We start from the raw sequence: 22241 nt of genomic DNA, 5'->3' as shown, positions 1-22241 counted from the left end.
ACATTTTCCTGCATTTACAGCCACTTGCCTGTGACGTAATTAAAACGAGCAATGTGTGTGCCCTGTCCTGGACAGGCCTGCTCTCTCTCTCTCTCTCTCTCTCTCTCTCTCTCTCTCTCTCTCTCTGACACACACATACACACACACACAGCGAAACTCATGACAAGCAAACTTTGTCCTCCTTTATCTTCAGCAGCCCCATGAAGTCCTTCAGCACAGACACATTTGGGCGTTGTTAGTTGTCTTGCATCACCATCAGCCAGCACATGTCAGTAGCAACCCTAATACTCCTCAGAGCTTTATTAAAACCTGCAGACAAAACAATCACATGCGAATGATACCAGGATGTTGGTTGTTAATTCTAACGCAGTAGTGCTGCTGTTAGAGCCTGGAGTAATGGGGGCCTTTCGTTATAATAGGAAGAGACCAATGACCCGGAGCCATCAGACGGATTGATCTGTATCTACTGACCTACTGATTGAGCTCTGTGTTGGGATATTATCTGCGTCACAGGGAGATCAGCTCCTTCAGATCATGTGCTAACAAGTGCTGCGAAACAAAGATGAAGAAGAGCTTCATACATTGTTTACAACTGGAGTTGACCTTTTTCTCGTGTTGTGTGTTATGTACTGCTGGTGGCAGAACAAACTTTGCTGCTCGTTAAACCACATCGTTAGAAAAAATGGAAACTAACTGATTATTTGTGGCTAAATAAATATGACCTATTTAGGCACAGTTGAACTTTAACTCACTGTAATTAATTTGTATGGTTAGGGAGCTTTAGGCTAAATACTGCTTGTGTAAGGATATGGGATAGTTCTTCAGAAATCAGAGGAATCTATCGCCGTTTTCAGACATGACCTGCGGGTAAAGTCGGGATAATTTAGAAGTTTGCTTTTCACACATTCACAACACAGAGGGAGGTTCCCTGCACAGACACAACAACAGCATCAGCAACAGCCGGGTGCAGCAAACAGATGCGGGGCGTGACGTATTAACTCTGCTGTGAAGGTCACGTGATTGTCTTTACAACACACCACAAGCTCTCGTGGCATCTTCGTTGGGAAAATACGGAGGATCTGGGGAGTTCAGTGCATGTCTTAGAGCAGCTAAAAGGAATGCATCAGAGTCCACACTGATACTGAACATTATTAATATTCATTGTCAACACAACATAAAACTGTGCCCCTTCCCCTCTCTGTGTTTTAATGTTATGTTTCTTGGTAATAGTTTGCACTACCTCTGCAAGTAACGGCATGTCTACAGTCACGAGTCATTAAAAAGAAATATGGCAGAGGAGGTATGGTATACAGGCTGAGTGCCGGAGGAAGCATTGCACAACTACGAGCGCAGGAAACAAAAGAAAACACAAGCAGAAGCTATTACAGCAGCCTGGGGTGAGAGCACATAAACATGCATGAATGTTGTACAGAGAGCAGACAGTGATAAACAACCCTGGAGACAGGAAAGAGGAACCAATGTCACATGGCTTGTTTAGGGCGGGATTTGTGTCTTCTCCAAAGTAGGGATTGGTCTCTTTGATGAATACTTCAAGCTGTGATTGGTTACCCGGGGAAGTATTTCAATTCTGTGAAAGGATTAGTGTCCTGAGAAGTGTGTCAACTTGACAGCAGCGGAGAATTGGTGGCTGTTTGCTGCACATATGGCATCAGTCCCTCCTAGGAGGAATGTTGTCATGTGACTGTCTGGATACTAGTGATGACTAAGTTTCATGAGTTTGGTCAAAACACCATCAGGATGAAATGTGACGAACGTATATTGTCTTAAATAAGGATGATTTACTTGAGTTACATATTTACCATAGAACTAATCAATAGGATCAACTGTTTATAGCAAAGTATTGGACTTGAAAATTAGCAGCAATTTATTCTAATAATCCAGGTAATAATTATTCATATATGATCATGATTCATTTGTATATATTACACAGTTAAACATATGTCAACGCCATTTATAGTTGCAGGTTTCTTGTCTTATTTGTTACCATACAACAGCAAATGAAAATATCTTCATTGCAGTTCCATTTGGATGTGCATCAAGATGTCCACCTTCATGGATACCAACCCCCTGAATATGTCTGAATTTTTTCATCAGGATTCATACATCTCGCAATGTTAAAGAGAGTCAAAAAGAAAAATCCTGCATCCACTCCCTGATCCAGATATACACCAGGACTACATCCTCACTGGGTTTCTGTTTGAGAACGCATCGACTCTGCCTGGAGTCCACAGTAGTCCGGAGTTTTAGAGTTTGGAAATGTTGCAAGACTCGTTCTGATTTGAAAACTCCAGGGTTGCATTCTAGTCTAGACGGGCAGACATGGAGATGTTTGGAAATGAGGACGAAGAAACTCACAACCACCTTCACTGATTCGTCAGGCTTTTACCACATGACCCCCCTTCTGGAAGAAAACAACCAGCATTAGCCTTGGCTACCAGTGTCGAACGCAACAAGGATAGGCAATTATAAGCATTGCTGACCCTGTTGTTTTTGCTAGTGGCGTTAAATTCTGCTTATTGCTACTGCGACAATTCCTGTGTGTATCAGCACGTGCATGCCCAGTGTACATGAGCGGTCATGTGATATGCATTTTCAGGTGTGTTAGGATGGACGGGGCTTTAAACCGATATGGAGTCCAACCGCTGGTGTGGACAGAGACTGTTTTAGTTAAGGAAAACATAGTAGTTTGGGTTACACCCTTCCAAAATATCACGGACCCACACCGCAAGTTTCGTGGTAATCCATCCAGTAGCATAATCCTACTAACAAACAAACAAACAGATGGAAACATAACCTCGGAGGAAGCCAAAATGCTCTATGCCGCAGACTCTGGGTCCAAAATGCTGAAGATGGCTGCACGGGTTATTTTGGCTTAATTTCTGGTTAGTGGGAGGAAGTGGAGATGCATTGCCCATCTTTATAAACAGTCTATGGTTTGTGAGACACGATCTAAGAGCTATTTAAATTCTCAATTGTACCATTTTGCGAGTGTGTGTGTTTTTTGAGCATGAAATGTAATGTAAAGAAGCGCAAGAGGCAGGAAAGCTGTGATGTTGGGGACCAAACAGTTATTTTTTCTGAACCGTCCCATTCATTCAGATACTGTTTGGCTCTTAAAACTAGAAAAAGTGGAAAAACCGTCGGCGTTCCCATTACATCACAAGTCTACACCACATGCTATCTAACGCGTGAGCTGTGACTAATAAAGGATTTACCTCAGTGACCCACCCTGACCGGCTTCACCTCAGACAGCACTGTGAACCCGCTGGTAAGGTGGAGAGCGCTACCAAAGCATTGTGGGAAAACTCTTTGCTTTCTCACAACCTCAGGAGTGAAATCACCCAGAGGCCTCTCACAACCCCCCCCCCCCTCTTCAAGCGAGGGGATTATGGGTCATCTTTTAACTGTGCCATCTGCTCCCAAATGACTTTCAATTAACACTGGCAAATGAGAGAGAGAGAGCTGTCGGAGCGGAGAGAGAGCGGCGCAGGCTGAGATGTTGCTCGGGCGAATGTTAAAGTGCTGCGTGTTGCTGCACCCGAGGCTGAGGTTCAGATGAGATTTTATCAGTGACGGGGGAAAAAGAAAAAAAACCCAGAAACAGTTGGTGAGGCAGCAGAGAAAGAATAACAATCCAACAACTCTGGGAAGTCAGCTCATTATTTCAATGTCCATATATTCTTATGTAGCATATATTGATGTTGAAAAGCAACACAGTTTCCTGATCGATTGGTCCCCTGTGTTGGAGATGGTCAATATGTCAATATAAGGCCTTTGGCTGCAGTGCTCTTCAGGCTGCAGATAAAGATCATAAGCACAACTCATAGCATTAGTCTGCTAACAGGCCGTGAGGGACTGTGCGTGTTGTCCTGATGTTACACATATTGTAACATGCCGACACTTACACCGATACGCCGTCTCACTCACACGAACATACACACCCCAAACACACACACTCGCATTGTCTACATTATTTGATTTTCCTCCAATGTGCATAGACTCTGTACCCTCCTATACTGACCTCATTTGCTCTGTCCCTATTTACACTCACACACTCCACAAACACATAAAGATGATTACCTTTCATGTGTTATTACACGTGCAATTGTAACTCATTTCATACAGCCCGATGAAGGTAGGAGTATTGCAACTTTATTCCGTCTTTGTGTTGTGTATAAAAGGAACCAAGACAGAATGGAGGGGGGCATTGGTGCGGTAAAAAAACGAAAGGGTGGGATAGACGCTGATGCTGTTGTATTGTGTGTGTGTGTTGGTGTGTGCATCTGTGTGTGTGTGTGCAGCGGAGTGTCAACAGCTGGTCAATAGGCCTTGACGCCTCCTGTCCCAGAGATCATAACCCCTGGGGTCAGAGGGCGGATGAAGTGTGCCACACTATAGACCCATGGCAGAGGGCAGGTGGTCAATCTAAAGGATGATGCACCACCCCCAACATTCACACACAATTCATGGTTTTGTGGTAGGAGCAGTTAAGCGAGATAACAGTGGTGAGAGTCAGCCAAGATAAAAGGAGATGAGGTTGGAAGGTGAAGCTCCATCAGTGGTCTATAATAAGGAACAGCAGGTCCCAGTGATACTAGTCAAAAATAAAAACAATCAGTACCACGGAAAGGACATTTTCTGTTAGTATATATGTGCATCTGCCTGAAAAGATGCGTCTGCACCACACCAGTACAAAGTCTGTCTGCGTCAGATCATGTCAGAAAGAGTACAACATTTCCAAAGAAACAAATAACAGAAAAGAATATACAAAACCATCACCATGAACACATTGTGGTCCCTTCGACAACAGAGGCTTCGGAAAGTTTTCAGGTCCCCTCACATTTTTGCACACATAACCCATAATGACAAAGTGAAAATGTATTTTTGCAAATTTTTGGAAAATCGAAAAAACTTAAACCTCTTATTTACAAGTGTATTCAGCCACTTCATTCAGTTCTTCATTGAAGCCCCTGGGCAGTTCCAGCTTTGAGCCATCTTGGGTAGCAGCTTCGAAGACCTGGATTTGAGCAGCTTGTCACTTTCCTCCTGGTACATCTTCTCAAACACATTCATATTGGAAGGAGAGCATCCGTGAACTGCCATCTCCATGTCTTTTCACAGATGTTCTATATGGAGTGCGAATCGGCCACTTAAGGCAATTCTTTATCTTTAAAATTAAATCTACAACACAACAGTGTGCAAAAGGTTTCTGAAGTAAGTAATATTGCATTTTGTTTAATACATACAGATGCGTTTTTTCTTTTGTTACATGTTTCTTTTTATAATTTCCTCAAACCCTCATTAATTAGATTCAATAAGACGAGTTTAACCCGCTCATTGTTGTTGAATATATTAATATATATATTCAGTATTCATTAGGCATTATGAAAAATGCAACAATGTACAAAATGCAATATAACAAATTCAGAAATGTTTTATTCAGTATTAATTATACATAATATCATATTATGCATATAAATATGTATATATGTTTTCTTTTTATAATAGCCTCAACCCCCTCATTGATTAAACACCGTGTGATGACCTTAACGTGTTGTTATGCAGCATCTCTCATTAGGGTAGGGGCACTACTTGGGCTTCTGATGCAATCCTCTGGCGGAGGAATCAAACCTACGCGAACAGGACGGCGGAGGTTCGCCTTGTTGCCTGGATACGAACGCGGAGGGCGGCGCATTCAGTGGCCCTGCACGGAGTGAAACTGGCCTCCGGTGGCGGACATTGCGGCTCGAGGTGGCATGTGTCATCGAGGGACGACCCCACTGCGGCCGGAGCCCGAATGTCGCCGGTTTTCCTGACGTTGTTGAAGAAGCGCTGGATGTGAAGACAGCGCCATTTCTGTCGGCGTCCATGATACGCGATGCTACCGCAGCGGATTCCAGAGCCTGAGCTCGGAACGGCAGCGGGAGAGAAATAGCCGCTCCCCTTTCCCCGCTCCTCTCTACTTCAGCCCACGGCAGGTACGTGAACCTCTGAGCCCGGTGTCGCATCTCGTTTCTCGCCGTGGCGTCTCCGCTTAGTGTCCCCGCGTCTAAGTGAGTTCACTGTTTCGCCGTGTGACGATATGGCGCACATTTTTGAAGGGGAAACCGTCTGACAGTCCTGTGGTGGTTCACCGGGGCAGCCGCTCCTCCTCCCCCTCGGCCACAACAACAAGAGGACGTGAAGGCGAACGTTACTTTGACACGGAATCCGCTTTCCCTGCTAGATGCCCGGCTGCTGTTGGCACCGTGTTATCTAATGAAAGTCCACATTGGCCTAACGTTAGCGGGTTTGCTGCTTGGCTAACCCCTTAATGGAGAACCGTTGGGGCTTTAATGTCACCGTATACAAGTAGCCTCCGCTCACCTGCCCGACTCGGAAACTGGCGTTGGCCTCGTTGGTTTCGAGGAGACAGCGGGACTGGACGACTTTAACACAGAACATGTCGCGTGTCGTGTGCCTGGTGCATGTCAAGGAATCACTAAGATTATTAAACTGGATAAAGGACGGGGAGCTCCCGGGAGCTAACTTGGCTAACTTAGCTAACGTTAGCTAAAGGTCGGTGGCGGAGCTAACCTTGCCGTTTGACTGCTAAGTGACGGTTGCTAACCCGAAGTTAACAGCTAAAAGTCGGCGTGGCGTCGGTTGACACTTCACCTCTCACCGCCGATTGTGTAGTCATTGAACATGATAGTGACATTAGCCATTAATCTCAAACACCGTGTGTAGCCAAGCGATGCAGCGTTGATACAAGCGAACCAGTCAGGGTCTGCACGGAGACACACACACACACCAGGAGTAAAGTAGCGTGATTCTGCTCTAAATAGACTACATTGTTGGAGAGATTACAACACTGGATTGTGGGGTAAAGCTGGAATGTGGACGGGGCAGTCAGGGGCTAAGATCCACACAGAAACAGCTGGGTTGTAGTTGTCACTGGTCAGCCATATTTAGCAATCATCGACGGCGCTAGCGGACCCATCAGCTGTTTGCTGTCTCGATGTAGCAGACCGGCACGTCGTCATTCTGTGAAATGGCGTTGCGTGGCTGCATGCGGCAAAGCTTCTTATCTTTGCCCTTTTGACGTCTCGAACGGGCAACTCCATACTGTGCCACTGGAGACTGACGAGTGATCCAGCCAATCAAACGAGCACAGCCTCCATTTGCTCGTCGCGTCGGCCCCCTCGTCCCACTGCTGCCATATGAGACACATGCACATGACAGACAGCGTCTCCCCGCACAGTTACACTCGCATACACGAGCCGGCATGTCACGCTTTGCTTTGTCATGGAAACTAACCGGGACATTTTAGGTGTATTCCTCACCATGAGAGGGGAGACAGCAGCTTGTATACAACAACACTATTGAGCCCAGAGAATATTCAATATATGTAGTGTGCAAATAATGCAATTCACATGCAGTATGTGTAATATTACAGTTTTATTCATTATCGTGCAATATTTCAATACCCTGTGCAATATCTCATATTACTTGCCTTTTTATAATTTCCACTTACTGCCACTTTTGTTCTTAGTTTCTCTGTCTCATGTAACTTGCTTATTTGTATGTATATTTAGGCACTGGTTCTGCATTACTCTGTATACACATACATGTATTTTTCTTTCATTTGAAATATACTTTATTTTGGATTTCAATTACATTTTTTTTTCATTGTATTCTATTTTATATATAGGATTAATGAAGTTTCATCCTATCCTCTCTTTAATGAACTGTGATGCAAGGACTAAGTTACAAAGACAAAAGACTTGGACATGACTTCATACAATTTGTTAAGACTGATTAGTTTAGGAGAGAAACTCAATTGGTGATAGGTCATTTTTTTGATTTTTTTTAAACGAGAGAGAGAGAGAGAGAAATTAAAACTTGAAACATATGTATAGCGCCAAATCACAACATGCATTATGTCAAGGCACTTCACATAGTAAGGACGACTGACTCCTTTCCCTTTGACAGTAGAGGAGTTTCGACGTCGCGAACGCACCAGCAACTGAGGTGCCCCCTCACCTCCTTGTCTTGCCAAATTTGTGCGTTCACCCGGGTGTTATGTTTCCATCACTGCCGATCAGAGCCGGAGCAGATTAAAACCTGTGTCTACTGCAGAGTCATTTGACCCAGGAGTGAATGCCGATTGTATCCATTTCCGCTGCAGACAAAAGCCAGATGTTAGCGGGTGGTAGTGGAAAGGTGGCTTTAGATTGCATTTACTAAACATTACATGTGAATAACTTTATTGTGAATGTTTGAGATACATCCATGTTAATGTGAGATGTCCCTATCTTTTGAGTGGGCAGTATTTTCAGGAAAATGATCTCATTTACACCTATTTACTTTGTAAATGTATGTTTGCTCTGTTTCAGGTTGTGCCGGTGAAGTGAGACCTTACCCAAACAATGGACCCCTCCGACTGAGACGCAAACACATCTTGTGTTTTCTCAGCAGCTGAGAACTATCAGCAGCATAAGCCATGCCTGACGAGTAAAATAACCTTTTGCTCAAAGCAATAAAAAAAAAAGAAAAAAAAAAGCTACTACATGCCTCCTCATGTAGAGCTCCCTCAGTGCATCCTGCTGGAGTGACTTCCCCCTCTTCCAGATAGGTTCTGCCTCATCCTCTCTCCGTACCCTTTTCCACCGACCACCCATAATTACCCATCACAATGCTGCTCCGCCTGAGAATGGCCAACACCTGAGGTCCCATGCGTCCAGTGAGCACCGATTCAGACGGTCCTGCTCCTCCTGAAAACTTCTCCTGCCCCTACCCCATCGTAGGCCCCCTGCCTGCCTCAGAGATGTCCCTTCTCCAGTCACTGGGTCCTGTGCAAAGCTGGCTTGGCCAGGAGCTTGAGAAGTGCGGGATTGATGCCATGATTTACACCCGCTATGTCCTCAGCCTTCTCCTGCACGACAGTTACGACTACGACCTGCAGGACCAGGTGGGCTCCGACAACCTCAATGAGATATGTCATGTCTAGTCAGAGGCTTTTATAATTTGCCATTGTGTGTATTGTCGAATGCTTTAGAAGTGAGTTTTATTCATGAGGGGAAGTTGGTGTGGGGGATATAATCGCCTCGTTAGAGGAAGACCATTTTCACAAGAGAGGTTAACAATGAGGCTTTTCTTTCATCTCATGACTCGTGTACCTCTGACTAACTCCTCTGATCCAATTTGCCTGATTTATGTGTTAATTGTTATGATGCATACACCTGTATAGAAATGCCCATACAAATGTATCAAATTTATGTATATATGTGTGATTTTATTATGCTTTGGCTTTTTCCATGTTACTTTATATCACTAGTTTGTCCTTTGGGACTGACTTGTCTTGGTTTGTGCCTGACAGGAAAACGACATCTTCTTGGGCTGGGAGAAGGGAACTGGGAAGAAATGGGGTAAGAGTAAGAAGAAGGGAGGGACTGACCTGAGTCTTGAGGAAATGAAGAAACAAGCCGCTGTGCAATGCCTCCGCTCCGCATCTGATGAAGTAAGCATTGTTCTGCCCGTTTGATGTAATCCTGTGATTGTCATTATGTTCAAGTGGTGGTCAAATGATGCTTCACTTGTCTGTGGTGTAAAACAATCATTATGCTAAACCCCTTTTGCTTTGGAGGTATGCAGACCAAAAACTGTTTGACCTGTTTTTTTATGGAGCTTTTGAAAGAAAAATAGGAAAAACAGAATGGAGAAGACTGGGGTTGTCATTTGTGTAATTATGCCAGAAACCTGCTACTGTCGTATTCCTTGTTGCTTGTTAAGGTGCAGTCATGTAGATATTAATTGCATGAATCACAACGAGTCAGTGAATGAAGCTTTGTTTGTGTGGGAGGCCAAAGCGTTGAACAAGAGAAGATCTTAATTGTAAAGGCATGGTCACCTCATTTGGCTGAGTGGCCACACCTTCAAGACAATTTTTTCATATGAACGCTGGACAATGTCCGGAGAATCAAAGAATCGGGGAGTTACCCTTGCACATGTGAAGCAGAATCCCAAAGCTAGTCTGTGTCTGGTGTGTTCTCACCTTAAGTGACCTGCTCTATACACACACAGGCTCAATTAGGCATTACACACAGTTTATTCACCGGGGCTGGCAGGGTATAGTCCATCTGATGTCCAGTCCAACTGATTTGTACATTTGCATTCTCACATACAGCTTCAATAATGTCACAAAAAAGTTTAGATTTGCAGTGCAGGTGTAAAAGCACAATCAGTTAGTCTTTCTTATAAAGGTTTATTAAAGGTGTGTAGAATTTAGGGGGATTTATTTGCCATTGAATAAAATATTGATAATTATATTTTTATTTGAGCATAACTATGATTGAGTATTAAGGCCATATAAAAGATGTAGTATTTTATTTGTGAAATCTATACTAAAGTATAACTTAACAAGATTCTCCACATTCCTTATTTTAGTATAGATGAGTATAGATGATCATCTGATATTCTTCCTGTAAAATGACATGTATCTTAATATTATCCCTTTATTCACGTAGTTCTACGATTTTCTCCCCTTTAAGAGGCCCTAATACTTATATATCCCCCTGAAACTAAAAATAAAGTTTATTGACATTAGAATGAGCCTAGTATATCTACATCAGGACATCTACAACACAAGTAATACCTCTCTTCCTCTATTGAGTCTTTAATGTTGCACTGTCATGTTTCCCCACACAGACAAACCAATCAGAAAGGGCTCTTTATGTTTCTAATGTTACTCAAAGGCCACAGTAGATTCCCCTTAACTCTTTGAAATGGAATGAGAAGATGAGGTGAGGGGTATTCGGTCCGCTGCAATTTGCAAACTCATCACTAGATGCCAATCAAACATTCAAACTGAACCTTTTAAGGTCAGCAGTTCTACGTTGTTAGTTGACAACAAACAAATGCTCTCCCTGCTTATAATACGCAACCTTCAAATAGTGTCATCTGTATGTAGGTTGAAAAATCGACTGAGCGATTAGCTTACATTTTAGTCTGAGGCCAGCAGTAGTAAGGGAGGTGTGCTTTGGCTGAGAGTGACACAGAGGTGGGGGGAGGAGGGTTTGTAAGGCAAGAGGAGTATTGAGCTCTTCTCTGGGGACTGGACTCTGCAGTCTATTTTTTAACCAGCACACGCTGCACAGGATTGCAGCAATGAGCAGCGGACTTGGTCAGCTGACCGGCATTAGCACAATGATGCAAGAGGAAACACAGGGCAGGAGAAAAGCTTGCTTTGCCTTTCATGAGGTGGCATGGTAAGGAAATGGGAATATTATTTTCTGGAAGAATGAACATGAAAGGAGTTAGCTTATGAGTGTGGCAGGACAGATACTACTGAGCAGCTTTGTTGTGATTTGATTAGCCATTTGTTTTGACAGTGGCTATTTGGAGTGAGCTAACATTTGAACATGGCTGTCTTGTTTATTTCAATCCTTGTCCTTTATGTCTTTCACATATGATGTTGCTTGATTTGAGAAGGCAATAAGCCAAACGTGTAGTAAATGCGCAAGGTTTCACAACATTGTGACGCAATCACTTGTGCTACTGCTCAGCCCTTTTTTTGTTGTTTTTTTGGAAAGCATTTCTGCACCGTAGCTAAATATAGCACAGTCATCGCCAAGCATGCCTGTGCTCTCACAAGTCAGCTGGTTTGACGTGTGTCAACCCCATGCCTTTTAATTCTTTCTTTTGTGTCACATATGGGGTCAAAGTATCTATTTGCTATTCTGCATTCTTACCAAAGGCTCTTGGATCTTTCAACATCCATCATGTCTGTCTTTGAAAAATTAATTATTCTTTTGTGGTTATTTCAGCTCCCACAGTACTACAAAATCTCTTCATCACTCAATATGTTTATATGTTAAAGTGCTGTGACCAATTCTAGCTAATGTTCAAGCTCAAAGTCTGGCCACAATATTTAGTTTGGTCCTAGTAGAGTTTTGTCCTTGCTTACCTATTGGACACTATGTTACTATAAATCTGTCTTTTGTGTTGTTCTTCTGTGTAGAACTCTGGAATTGAGAGCCTGGTTGAAGAGCTTTGCTCTAAACTTAAGGACATCCAAAACAAACAGAAAGGTTTGCTTTATTCCTCAGAACTATCATAAATCGAACATTTTAATTAAAAAATAAAGTTGAGTAATAACTGTTCTAATATGATGTCTTATTGTTCAATGTATTTTACAGAGGAAAAACAGATTCAAAAGAAATCTGATGGCTCTCAGTCTCCAGAGCGAGCTGAGTCCCCCTCTTCAAAGGACCAGGTGGAAATGTAAGCCACATCATGGACACCATGTACCATTATGTACACACCCATATTTACTTTTTTATTTAGCTACTGCTCTGAATACATTCAAATCAAGTTTTCTCTCTTGTCTGTTTTGACTGCAGGTATTATGAAGCCTTTCCTCCTTTGTCAGAGAAGCCTGTTTGTCTCCAAGAGATCATGACGGTGTGGAACAAGGCAAAGACCTGCGCATACTCAAGTTCATCATCCTCTGCAGCCCCACAGACCAGCACGGACACCTCCTCCCCAAAAGATTGCAACAGTGAAGGTGAAGCTGCAAAGGAGAGAAATCTAGAAGCGTGTACTGTCACCAGTGAACGAGGTCAGCAACGACGAAGCAAGAAGGAGAAAGAAAACCGGTATCAAGGTGGCGCAGCAGCGGAGGAGAAATCTACCGTCCACTCTAAGAGACAGACCAGACACAGATCTGAGGGCAAATACAGACCCAGATCCTGGTCGTCAGGCTCTAGTGAGGCGGGCTCCAGCTCAAGTGGGAACCAGGGTGACACCAAGTCATCCAGAAGCAAGGCAGTTAGAATAAGGCACAAATCCAGAGAGGCTGCAAAGAACAAGAGAACACGCAACAGTGGACAGGTGAAGCTGCAGGTGAAGGTAATTGACAAAGACGAGCGAAGAAACACAGGGGGGAGCAGCAGCGGCGTCACCGGAGGTGCTGCCAAACAACCACAGCTTTACAAAAAGGGGAAGAGGCTGCTAAAGGAGATTCGTAAAGATCCAGGCTGGGTGGAAGCAAAAGAGTTCGGGGTTGAGGCCGCAAACAAAAAGGAGTACATGGAGGAGCCACTTTGGTATACTGAGCCCATCACAGAGTATTTTGTACCTTTCAGCAGCAGACAAAGCAAGCTGGAAACAAAATATCGAAGTAAGATAGACTCTTCAGACAGCTTTGCCATGTCAACTGACATGGAGAGGCTGCCGGAGAGAATCCATGGAATCTGCATTGCCAATGAGAGCTACCAGAGAGCATACCTTGCAGCAGGCTCGTTTGTGGATGGGCACTTTGTGGAAGGGCCTGGTGAAGCAGAAGACGAAACTGCTGAACTCACTGGGACCTCCAGCTGCCCTCAGCCAGAGGATGGAGATTTAGATGACAAGCATCTGTCTGAATTCACTCACTTCTATGAAGTTGATATTTATCAATCCATATTGGATACTAGTGCCTCAGACTCAATACAAGAGAGTCGGATCTTAAGCATGATTCGACAAAAAAGCAAAGAGCAAGGAGACGTTGAGGCAGATTGTTGTTTAGTGTTAGATGGCTTTGAGCAGCAAGGGAAAAGTGCAATACGGGCAGACTCACAGGAAGCTTCGGGATCTGTTGGATTCTTAATGGAGGATCTGGAAAACATGGCTCAAGTGTGGGGATGTTATTCACCCTCTACTTCAGAAGATATCGATGGAGAAAGCTTCATAGGAGACTCTCCCATTCGCCTCTCCCCTCTTCTCGATAGTGTTTCGTTCACCCTGAGCAAACTATCTGGAAATGTGGAGGAGCCACCTGTTTCTGAAGCCACCGGTGAACCATCTGGTTTGAACTCATCCTGCTTCTCTCTTTTCGAGCTGCAGTATGACAGTCCCACTTTTCCTTTTCCCCGCGACTCACTCACCGTTGGTCACGAAAACAACACAGATTCTAGTAGCTGTCTCGACCCACATTCTAATAAACAGTCTCGTTTGCTAATATGGACCAAAAATAGTGCCTTTGACGAAACTGAACACTGTTCTAACCTTTCAACTCGAACATGCAGTCCGTGGTCACATTCAGAGGAGACTCGTTCAGACAACGAGCAAGGAAATGCTGCGACAGAGGATGCTGCTCAAATTGGCAACAAAGAGATTGATTGTATAATCCCTCCTCTCTCTGGTGCTTATCTAGAGGACGAAATCTTGGATTTTTTGCAAGAGGAGACTTGCCACAAGTGTGAGGAGGTCAGCGTTGCCACAGCATCCAATCAGACCACCAAAAAGTCTAAATTGGAGTCCATTTGTGGAATCGCATTGGAAGAGGATGAGAGTAAACAGTACAGCACTGGCATGTTTTCAGACAACACAAACCAACAGAGTGATGATTACAGCTCAGGGATAATAAAGGACATTTGGACTGCAATTGGAGATGGCAAATCTGTAATGTCAAGGCAAGGAGTAGAAAATCCAAGTGAGGGGCTATTCTCAGATGAGTCCGGCAGTTACTGCTGCAGCTGTCTGGAGGTGGAGGCAAAAGGCGTTCCAATTCAGGGGCCTCAGAAAAAAGCAGTGCAGCGGTCAGAGTATCACCTTTGGGAAGGCAAGAAACAAGAACAGGACCTAGCCAAAAACAAACTTTCAAAGGTAGATGGTGCTGGGGATTACATGACTCCGTCCAAGCCCTGGGACTTGAGCTCTGACAAGGAGAGTACGTCATTCATCCTAGGAGGGGTGTATGGAGAGCTGAAGACTCTAACTGGTGATAAAAATTGGGCTGTCGTGCCGCCAAGTGACACCCAAGATAGCCTGCTCAAGTGTGCCGCCGCAGCTGCATCTGCTTCTAGCTCGGACATGCTCACCATCACTGGCACAGATGTGTTCATGAACAGGAGCAGCTGCTTTGCCCCTGGGCACAGGCCCCTGTGGAGGCCTCTTGTGTCCTTTGGGCAGAGTGACCAGGCCATCAGAGGAGGCGGAGATGGATTGAATAAGGGATTTTCTTTCATCTTCCATGAAGATTTGCTTGGATCGTACGGAGGCTTGCATAGTGAGGAGCAAGGTTTAGAATACCCGTTCGCATCCTTCAACCTAAACAATCCCTTCTCTCAAGTCCTCCATGTTGAGTGTTCTTTTGAGCCTGAGGACATGGCCTCTTTCAGTCCAGGATTCAAGCCCAAATCTATTCTGTGCTCGGACTCGGAGAGTGAAGCCTTCCACCCACGAATATATGGCATAAACCGGACACAGTACAGGGCCATTCGCATTTCTCCCAGGACCCATTTCCGACCAATTTCGGCCTCCGAGTTGTCTCCTGTTGGAGTGAGCGATTCGGAGGCTGAGACTGACAAAGAGGAGATGAGTTTTCCCGTCCTGGTGCCGGTGGACGTCTTTGATGATCCTCAGGCAGACCTCAAACCTCTGGAGGAGGATGCAGAATGTGAGGGTCCTTATTACGGGAAGTCAGAACTGGAATCTGGTAAATTTTTACCCAGATTAAAGAAGTCTGGCATGGAGAAGAGTGCCCAGACTTCTCTGGATTCACAGGAGGGCTCCAGTACCCTCCTGCCAATCGCTGAGCAAGAAATTTGCTTAGACTGCAAAACGGCAGCAGCTGCATCGACTGCTGGTGGACAGACGGATGTCTCAGTCGACAAGATTCAAAAAGAGGAATCTTCAGAAGAAAAAGAGTCCTGCTTATGTGCACCAGCATGTCAGATCCCCAAGTATGGGATTGCTTATGACTTTGTTGGAGATGTGCCAGAGGTGAGGATTTCTTTGAAATAATGTCCTGAGATTAATATGTATTTATGCCGAGTGTGCTAGAGAATTGTAACACAAACATACACCTAACCATTGAGTGTTTCACAATCTACTGTCGGCTGCTCCACCTGTGATATCTTAGTCAGCCGTTTACTGAAACACACTTAACCACTTCTCATTTGTCCTGTTTAGTTCCCTCTGTTAAATATAAGTGGACAGGGAGGAACAGGCAACCAGCAAGATGAGTGCTGGTGGCAGACCACACTCTGCTCCCCCCTTTTCCCTGGATCTCAATGTACAGGTACATTTCTTGGAAGAAAAAAAAAGTTAGAAATTATATATATATAATTTCTAACATTTCATTTGCAATACTTTTTTTTCCCACAATACATCAAACCACTGACTGTTAATGTCTTTGACAATATATTTTTTCAATGTAAGGGACGATCAAAATCCCAAAATTTGTTCTAAGGGTTAAAATCATTAGGAAAGATACTAAACAACTAAATGTTGAACACAATATGACCTGCTGCTATTTGTGTGGTGCAGGAAAAGTCTTATTTCTTTTTTGCATCTGGATGTGGACACAGTATAAAGAGAAACAGAAAGTGAAAAAGAGATGAATCTATAAAATATAAATTTTCTTGATTGTAAACCTTGATTGATATGTTTGAACAAAGAACGATCAGTCATTGATTGTGTGAATTCCCACAATATTATCCTGCCATTCAGTATACGGTGCACAAAGGTATACATACAGTGTCAGGGAGTCTGTCTGTTACACTAGGAAACTCCTGTTGCTCCTGCTGAGCCATCAAAACATTTAACCTATCAAAACAGAATCCACATTTTTGGTAAAAGCTTTTATGTGGTGAAGACATTTTACACAAAATAGATATAGGTCCTGTTCAGTTTAGTATAACAGAGTCCGGTGTCAGCGTGGATATTTTCTTATGTAACAATCTAACAAGTTTTTCCTGACTTCCTTCTCCAGGGAGCAGCAACATTTGAAAGCTCCAGTTTTGCAGAGGATGCCTGTCGTCGAGAGGGAACCCTCTTCTCCTTTTGTGACTGGACCTCTACCAGCAAAGATTCAGGGTCATCTCAGAGCTGGAAAAGCTAATGTAGGCTAATTTTCTGAGACACCCCTTCAACCCCCCCCGCACATAACCCCTGCTGGTTTTCATTTACTAACTTAAATCCATGTGTAATCAACAATCAGATCAACAACAAGTGAGTGAAAAATAGGAAAACTCAAAAAATATGTTCTGTCTTTGAGTGATGCCAGTGATGTGCGAACATGCATTTTAGAATTTCAGTTGATTCTTCTGTACACTGATCCTCATTCAAGTCTCTCAGTTAGTTAGTAGGGGCAATCTTTTTTTCTATCCTTGTCAGTTTTGTTCCCACCAATTTGCTTTTGAACCAGGTTACTGGTAGTTGGTGGTGTCTGAATGGTTGTGCATGTGTGTTTGTCCAGCCAGTCTCACTCCTTTTTTCTAGTTAAACCTAACATTGTGTGAAACGACTGCAGTCGCATCCTCTACTTTCCATCTTGTGTTCAGAAAGACAACAAAAGGATGTTGGGGTTTTTGAGTTGTGTAAAAGTTTGAGAGTTAAACTGAGCTAGTTTGGTTGGAAGACTTTCTGAATGTGAAGTAGAGAATGTGTGCAGATTTCTTCTAAATATCCGTAAATTCCCCACGTGTGAAAAGTTACTATAAATGAGTCTGATTTTTGAATGGTGATAGTCTTTCAAAAGCTAGTAGTAGACTTAGTACGGTTTGTGAGGCTAAAATAATAAAAATCCTTCAAAAATAATTTAAAAAAGGAAATCAAAAAGAAGTTTTGTTGGCAAAAATACAAATAATCTACTTGAAATGCAACGCTGTAAAAGAATTTGGGGGGAGAAAAAAAGTTTGTGAAAAGACATGACGACAGCCATTTCTGCAGACACCTGTGTTGCAACTGAATGAAACTTTGTTTTATTTTTTTTTGTAATTTCTATGGTACAGACTATTGGTGCTATAAATATGTTCAAACATCTTTTTGAAGATCCATTATATGGCTGACGTAGACGGCAAAGCCTAGTTTTGTTTGTAGTCCAGACAGTCAAGACTCCATGAATATATTTTTACGAAAGTTGTTAAAAGAGGAAAAACTGTTATTTTTTTCTTTTGCCTGATCGCGGTTCTTCTAAATGTGGCTTGGTTTTTATTTTGAGGTAGCTGCTTAGTTGTCAGGCCTGTAACAGCTGAAACAGAAAAACCCTGCAGGTATTTAAATCTTGTGTTTTATCACATCCTTTCAGTCCATTGTCTCCAAGCAGAAAGGACAAATTCTGCATTGAGCGAATCAACTGTCCATGCTGCAACTAAACTAAATCTATAACTAAACAAATAGCGGGGCAATGTTTAAACCAAAAACATACATTACATCATCACACTAACATACAAATGCTTTTTTCATGTGACGTGTGTTTTTATTTGTATTTTATTTTATTTTTTTTTTTGGTTTACAATATATCTTGTCGGAATATTAAGTAATGTCTCACTGTGTGTGTCAGCATAGAACTTGTGAAGGCACTGGTTCCGAGTGAGTGTACGAGAACTTTATCTCAGAGAAATGTGAACCTGTGCAGATGCGCACATTCACAGAAATGCAAACGTGTCCGAGGAATTAAAAAGAAAAAAAAAAAAAAAAAACCTGAAGAAATTAGTGTTGAGGTGTGGTTTGCTGACCTTTCGTGTGACCTGTGCTTTGAAAATGAAATTTAGTTAAAGCATCTACAGATACATTTTTTTGAACAGGTTTTGAGGACAGTAGCAGGGCAGTTTATTTGTCTCATACTTTGATACTGAAGCACAGATGAACTCAAACCATCCCTCCATTAATGAGTAATTAGAAATATGTCGGCAGAGTAAGCAGACTTGCTGTAATGCACTGTCGCAGGTGAAGGTGTCTCTATTCCGAGCATGGCTTTGGAAGTGGCTTCCTCGTTTTGACAAATGCAAAGAGTAAAGGCCCACGGCGTTTTTCTTTTCTTCCCCTCAATCCGATGCCACCCTAACCCCCAGTAGCTGAATGAAAGGTACTCAACTTCAGGGTCTTGTCCCATTTCTTTGACAGTCATCAGACACTCAGGAATTTTTTATAAGCATAACTGCATAATCTACACTCGGACCTGTGACAGTGCATTAATGTAAAACATTTCTTTGATTGTAGAGCAGAAATTACTGACAGTTCTCTCCCAGCAAACCACAGAGAGGACTGTTGTTCATTTTGAGCTATAGGTTTAGGAAAAAAAACAAAAAAGAACTAAGCCATTGAGATTGCATAAGCAATGCGGAGGGGGATCCCAAAAACCCTGAGTCCTATGCAATTCCTTGGCGCATGTAAACATTCAACAGTATATGAAGAGAAGTCATTCAGTTCATTTTGCATGTTGATAACTTATGAGTGAGGGACATCTGAGAAAAAAACCAAACCAAGGAATGTCTCTAAAAAAGGAGCATGCAAACATCACACTCCATCTTTTTATGTTGGGTTGAACAAAATAGTTTTGGTTGAAGAAAAAAATATTACGAGTGAGGTTGTGTCAATGAGTGAAAGAATGTGATGCGTGTGTGTGTGCGCGTGTGTGTGCGCGCGTGTGTGTGTGTGTGTGTGTGTGTGTGTGTTTGTGTGCGTGTGTGTTTGTGTGCGTGTGTTTGTGTGCGTGTGTGTGAATGTATGCAAGAGGCTGAGTCACAAAAGGCACTTATTGGGAGTTGAAAGGAACGCATCACACCTTTCCTCATTTAATTCTTCCATTTTGATAGGCCGTATTTAAAGAAAAAAAAAACAAAGAGAAAGGAAAAAAGAAGAAAAAAAACAGCGTATGACGAGAAAATGTATTCAGTGAGGGTATACGCATTTGGAACGACACTGATTGGGTGGCAGAGTTTCAATTGCACTATGGTTCGAAGAACATATCCTGCACTGAAAACATTGTGTTTTCCTCGTCTTTCATTCCCCCCTAGATGATGGCCCTTCACCCTCACCCCACCTCTGTGTTCCTAAAGCCCATCTGCCCCCCCCGAGTAGCTGTGTTGTTCTAATTTCATGTACACCCAGAGTAAATTATTTTGTTTCATTGTGGATTTTCTTAACATCTAATAAAGGAATAAACCAAACCTCAACCTGTGAACTTGCCTGTCCTTCTTTTACACTTGTTATTTAGTTAATTATTCGGTACATATGCCATGGTGGTGACTACTGCGAATGGAAGGAGCCGCATTTAGCTCAACAACCACCTGGTGACACTAGAGGGCAGGGTGAGGATGCTGTAGGACCATAGTGCAGGAGAGACCGCTCCTCCCCTAAAGGGCTACACAATGTACTGTTTGATGACTTCTATTACATCCTTAAAACAAAAACAAAATTACTTAATTACTTTTTAATAGGAAAGAGAATCAGAATATTTCTTGAAATAACTTGATATACTTTGTGTCACAAGTAATTCTCAAGTGATTATTTAAAAATAAAACAAAACTGAAGTGATATTTCTTCTACATGTTTTGAAAACTGAATTTCAAAGATATGCATATTTTTGGTTGCCCATCTGTGTATTTTATATATTTACAACCACGTGAATTCATACAATAAAGGCACAAATGGACTGAATATGATGAACGTGTTTCAGTCAATATGTCAACTTTACGTCCCAAGGTCTTACAGAGGAGATGATCTTTTACTGGTCCCACCGGAGAGAAATAGTGAAATACATACTAGTAATAAAATATAAAGAAACAATATAGACACCATGAAATATAAAAAATTAGAAAGTAATATATACATTGTAAACAGAATATAGTGTAACAATATTGTAATATTGCACATTTAATATTGAAATTTCACAAATCATTGTTTTGGGGCCTGAAATGGGAAACAGTAGATATTGTATTATTTTGTTTTGCACTGTATATTTACATCTACACCTGCACTTATAACTAACTGAAGTTTAGTCATGCTTATTAGATGTTCATTCATTTTGATAAACGTCAACACCAACAACAACAATGTTCTTTCAGTAAAGAAGAAGTAAAAGAGAAACTTAGAAGACATATCATCTAATGTAATAAATAAAAAGCCAATGCAATGACACTAAAAGTAGAGGATCTGTAGAGTTCAGTATTCGAAGAGAGAAACTCGGGTTGTTTATATTTTGTCCACGGTTGTTGTGCGGTCGATTATTAATGTCTGCAGGTCCAGACAGGTGAATCCATCGACGGTGAGCATTCTCCACTCGATTACACCGCACTCCCTGCACACAAGTTTGTTTTAAAATGGCGGCGGAAGCTCGGAGACAGGTATGAAATATTTACGATACCGGATAAACTCGTAAAAAAAAAAAAGATGTGCCCGGTCGCACAGTTCGTTTAACGCCAGGGAAAAATCTCCTCTCCCGTGTTGATGCCGCGGGACGGAACAGAGGAAATGTCCGTCGTGTTTCAACTTAAAGTTGGTGTGTGTTGAGGAAGAGCTGGAGAGGAAACGGGCGGCAGCGGCAAGTGCGTCCGGCGAGAGAGTCCGGTTTGTCCGCGGCGTTTGTGTTCACCGGCCCTTGAATGCGAGTGGGGTTTGTGCGTCCGTCCGTAGAGCTGTCCGACACCGTGTGTGTTCACCGAGCAGCGTTAGAGGAGGAGGAGGAGGAGATGATGGAGGAGCAGCAGCAGCAGCGGTAGTCACAGCATCACCATGGAGCGCACACCTGCCACCCACCTGTAGCATCCCCCCCGGCCCCGGGCGGCATGGCGAACACGACCGGCCAGGAGCGGAGGGACAGCCGCTGCGGTGAGTCGCCGCGACGGATGAATGTTCGCAAGAAACACGCGAACTCACAAGCCCGACACTGCACTTGCTGTTCTTCCCTGCTAACATCGCACCAAACTCCTTTGACAAAAATCAACAAACATAAATGCGGCCCTAAATATTGTAGCTTTACCCCGTGGATCAACCACAACACTTAGCATTTAGGATTTATTTAATATCAGTGTAGATTTCGGCCTACTTTTCATTTGCCAAAGGCCATTTCCTGAGGTATACATTTATAACTAAACCACCAATATACCTCTTAGGGAATTATTTGAAACCAGTTTTTAGTTGGGCAGAATCCAGTCTGCACTGGGGCATGCTGGGAGACTGTTTAAACGTTTAACTCCACACTTACCGTGCGGTTTTGTGTCAGGCTCTAAAGTTCAACATACATCTGACACACAAGTTAAAATGTGAGGTCATATCCTCTGTCGGGCCAGAAAGTGATTCTGAATGAAAATAGATGTGTGAAATGCAGCTGCACTGAAAAACAGCCTCATACATTTGAAAACCTCTTTCAGTTAATGTGCCCCCGTAATATTACTCCATTCATTCTGATCTTTGGCTGAAGAAGGGCCACTTTTAAAAATTGAATAGTATTGTATCTTCCTTGGCCTTTC

General features: G+C 42.9%; 2 protein-coding genes across 2 annotated transcripts in view; both read left to right on the top strand.

Moving 5' to 3' along the window:
• Positions 1 to 5683: 5683 nt before the first annotated feature.
• On the top strand, positions 5684 to 19273 carry kiaa0232 (KIAA0232 ortholog). Its single transcript, XM_034615453.1, is given in 10 exon segments — positions 5684 to 5999; positions 8400 to 8974; positions 9383 to 9523; positions 12023 to 12092; positions 12201 to 12285; positions 12405 to 15768; positions 15958 to 16033; positions 16036 to 16066; positions 16760 to 16855; positions 16905 to 19273. Coding segments are annotated over 9 exon segments (4131 nt in total). The 5' UTR covers positions 5684 to 5999; positions 8400 to 8737; the 3' UTR covers positions 16936 to 19273.
• Positions 19274 to 20777: 1504 nt separating this feature from the next.
• Positions 20778 to 22241, top strand: part of tbc1d14 (TBC1 domain family, member 14) — a 31072-nt gene continuing 29608 nt past the window's right edge. The window contains exon 1 of the mRNA XM_034615286.1: positions 20778 to 21600. Within this exon, the coding sequence (XP_034471177.1) occupies positions 21558 to 21600 (43 nt within the window). The 5' untranslated portion in view covers positions 20778 to 21557. The remainder of the gene's footprint in view (positions 21601 to 22241) is intronic.

The sequence above is a fragment of the Hippoglossus hippoglossus genome, chromosome 18 (genome assembly GCF_009819705.1).
Source record: "Hippoglossus hippoglossus isolate fHipHip1 chromosome 18, fHipHip1.pri, whole genome shotgun sequence".
In the NCBI taxonomy this organism is placed as follows: Eukaryota; Metazoa; Chordata; class Actinopteri; order Pleuronectiformes; family Pleuronectidae; genus Hippoglossus; species Hippoglossus hippoglossus.
The sequence above is the reverse complement of the archived record's forward strand: the minus strand, read 5'-3'. Positions and strand labels throughout refer to the sequence as shown.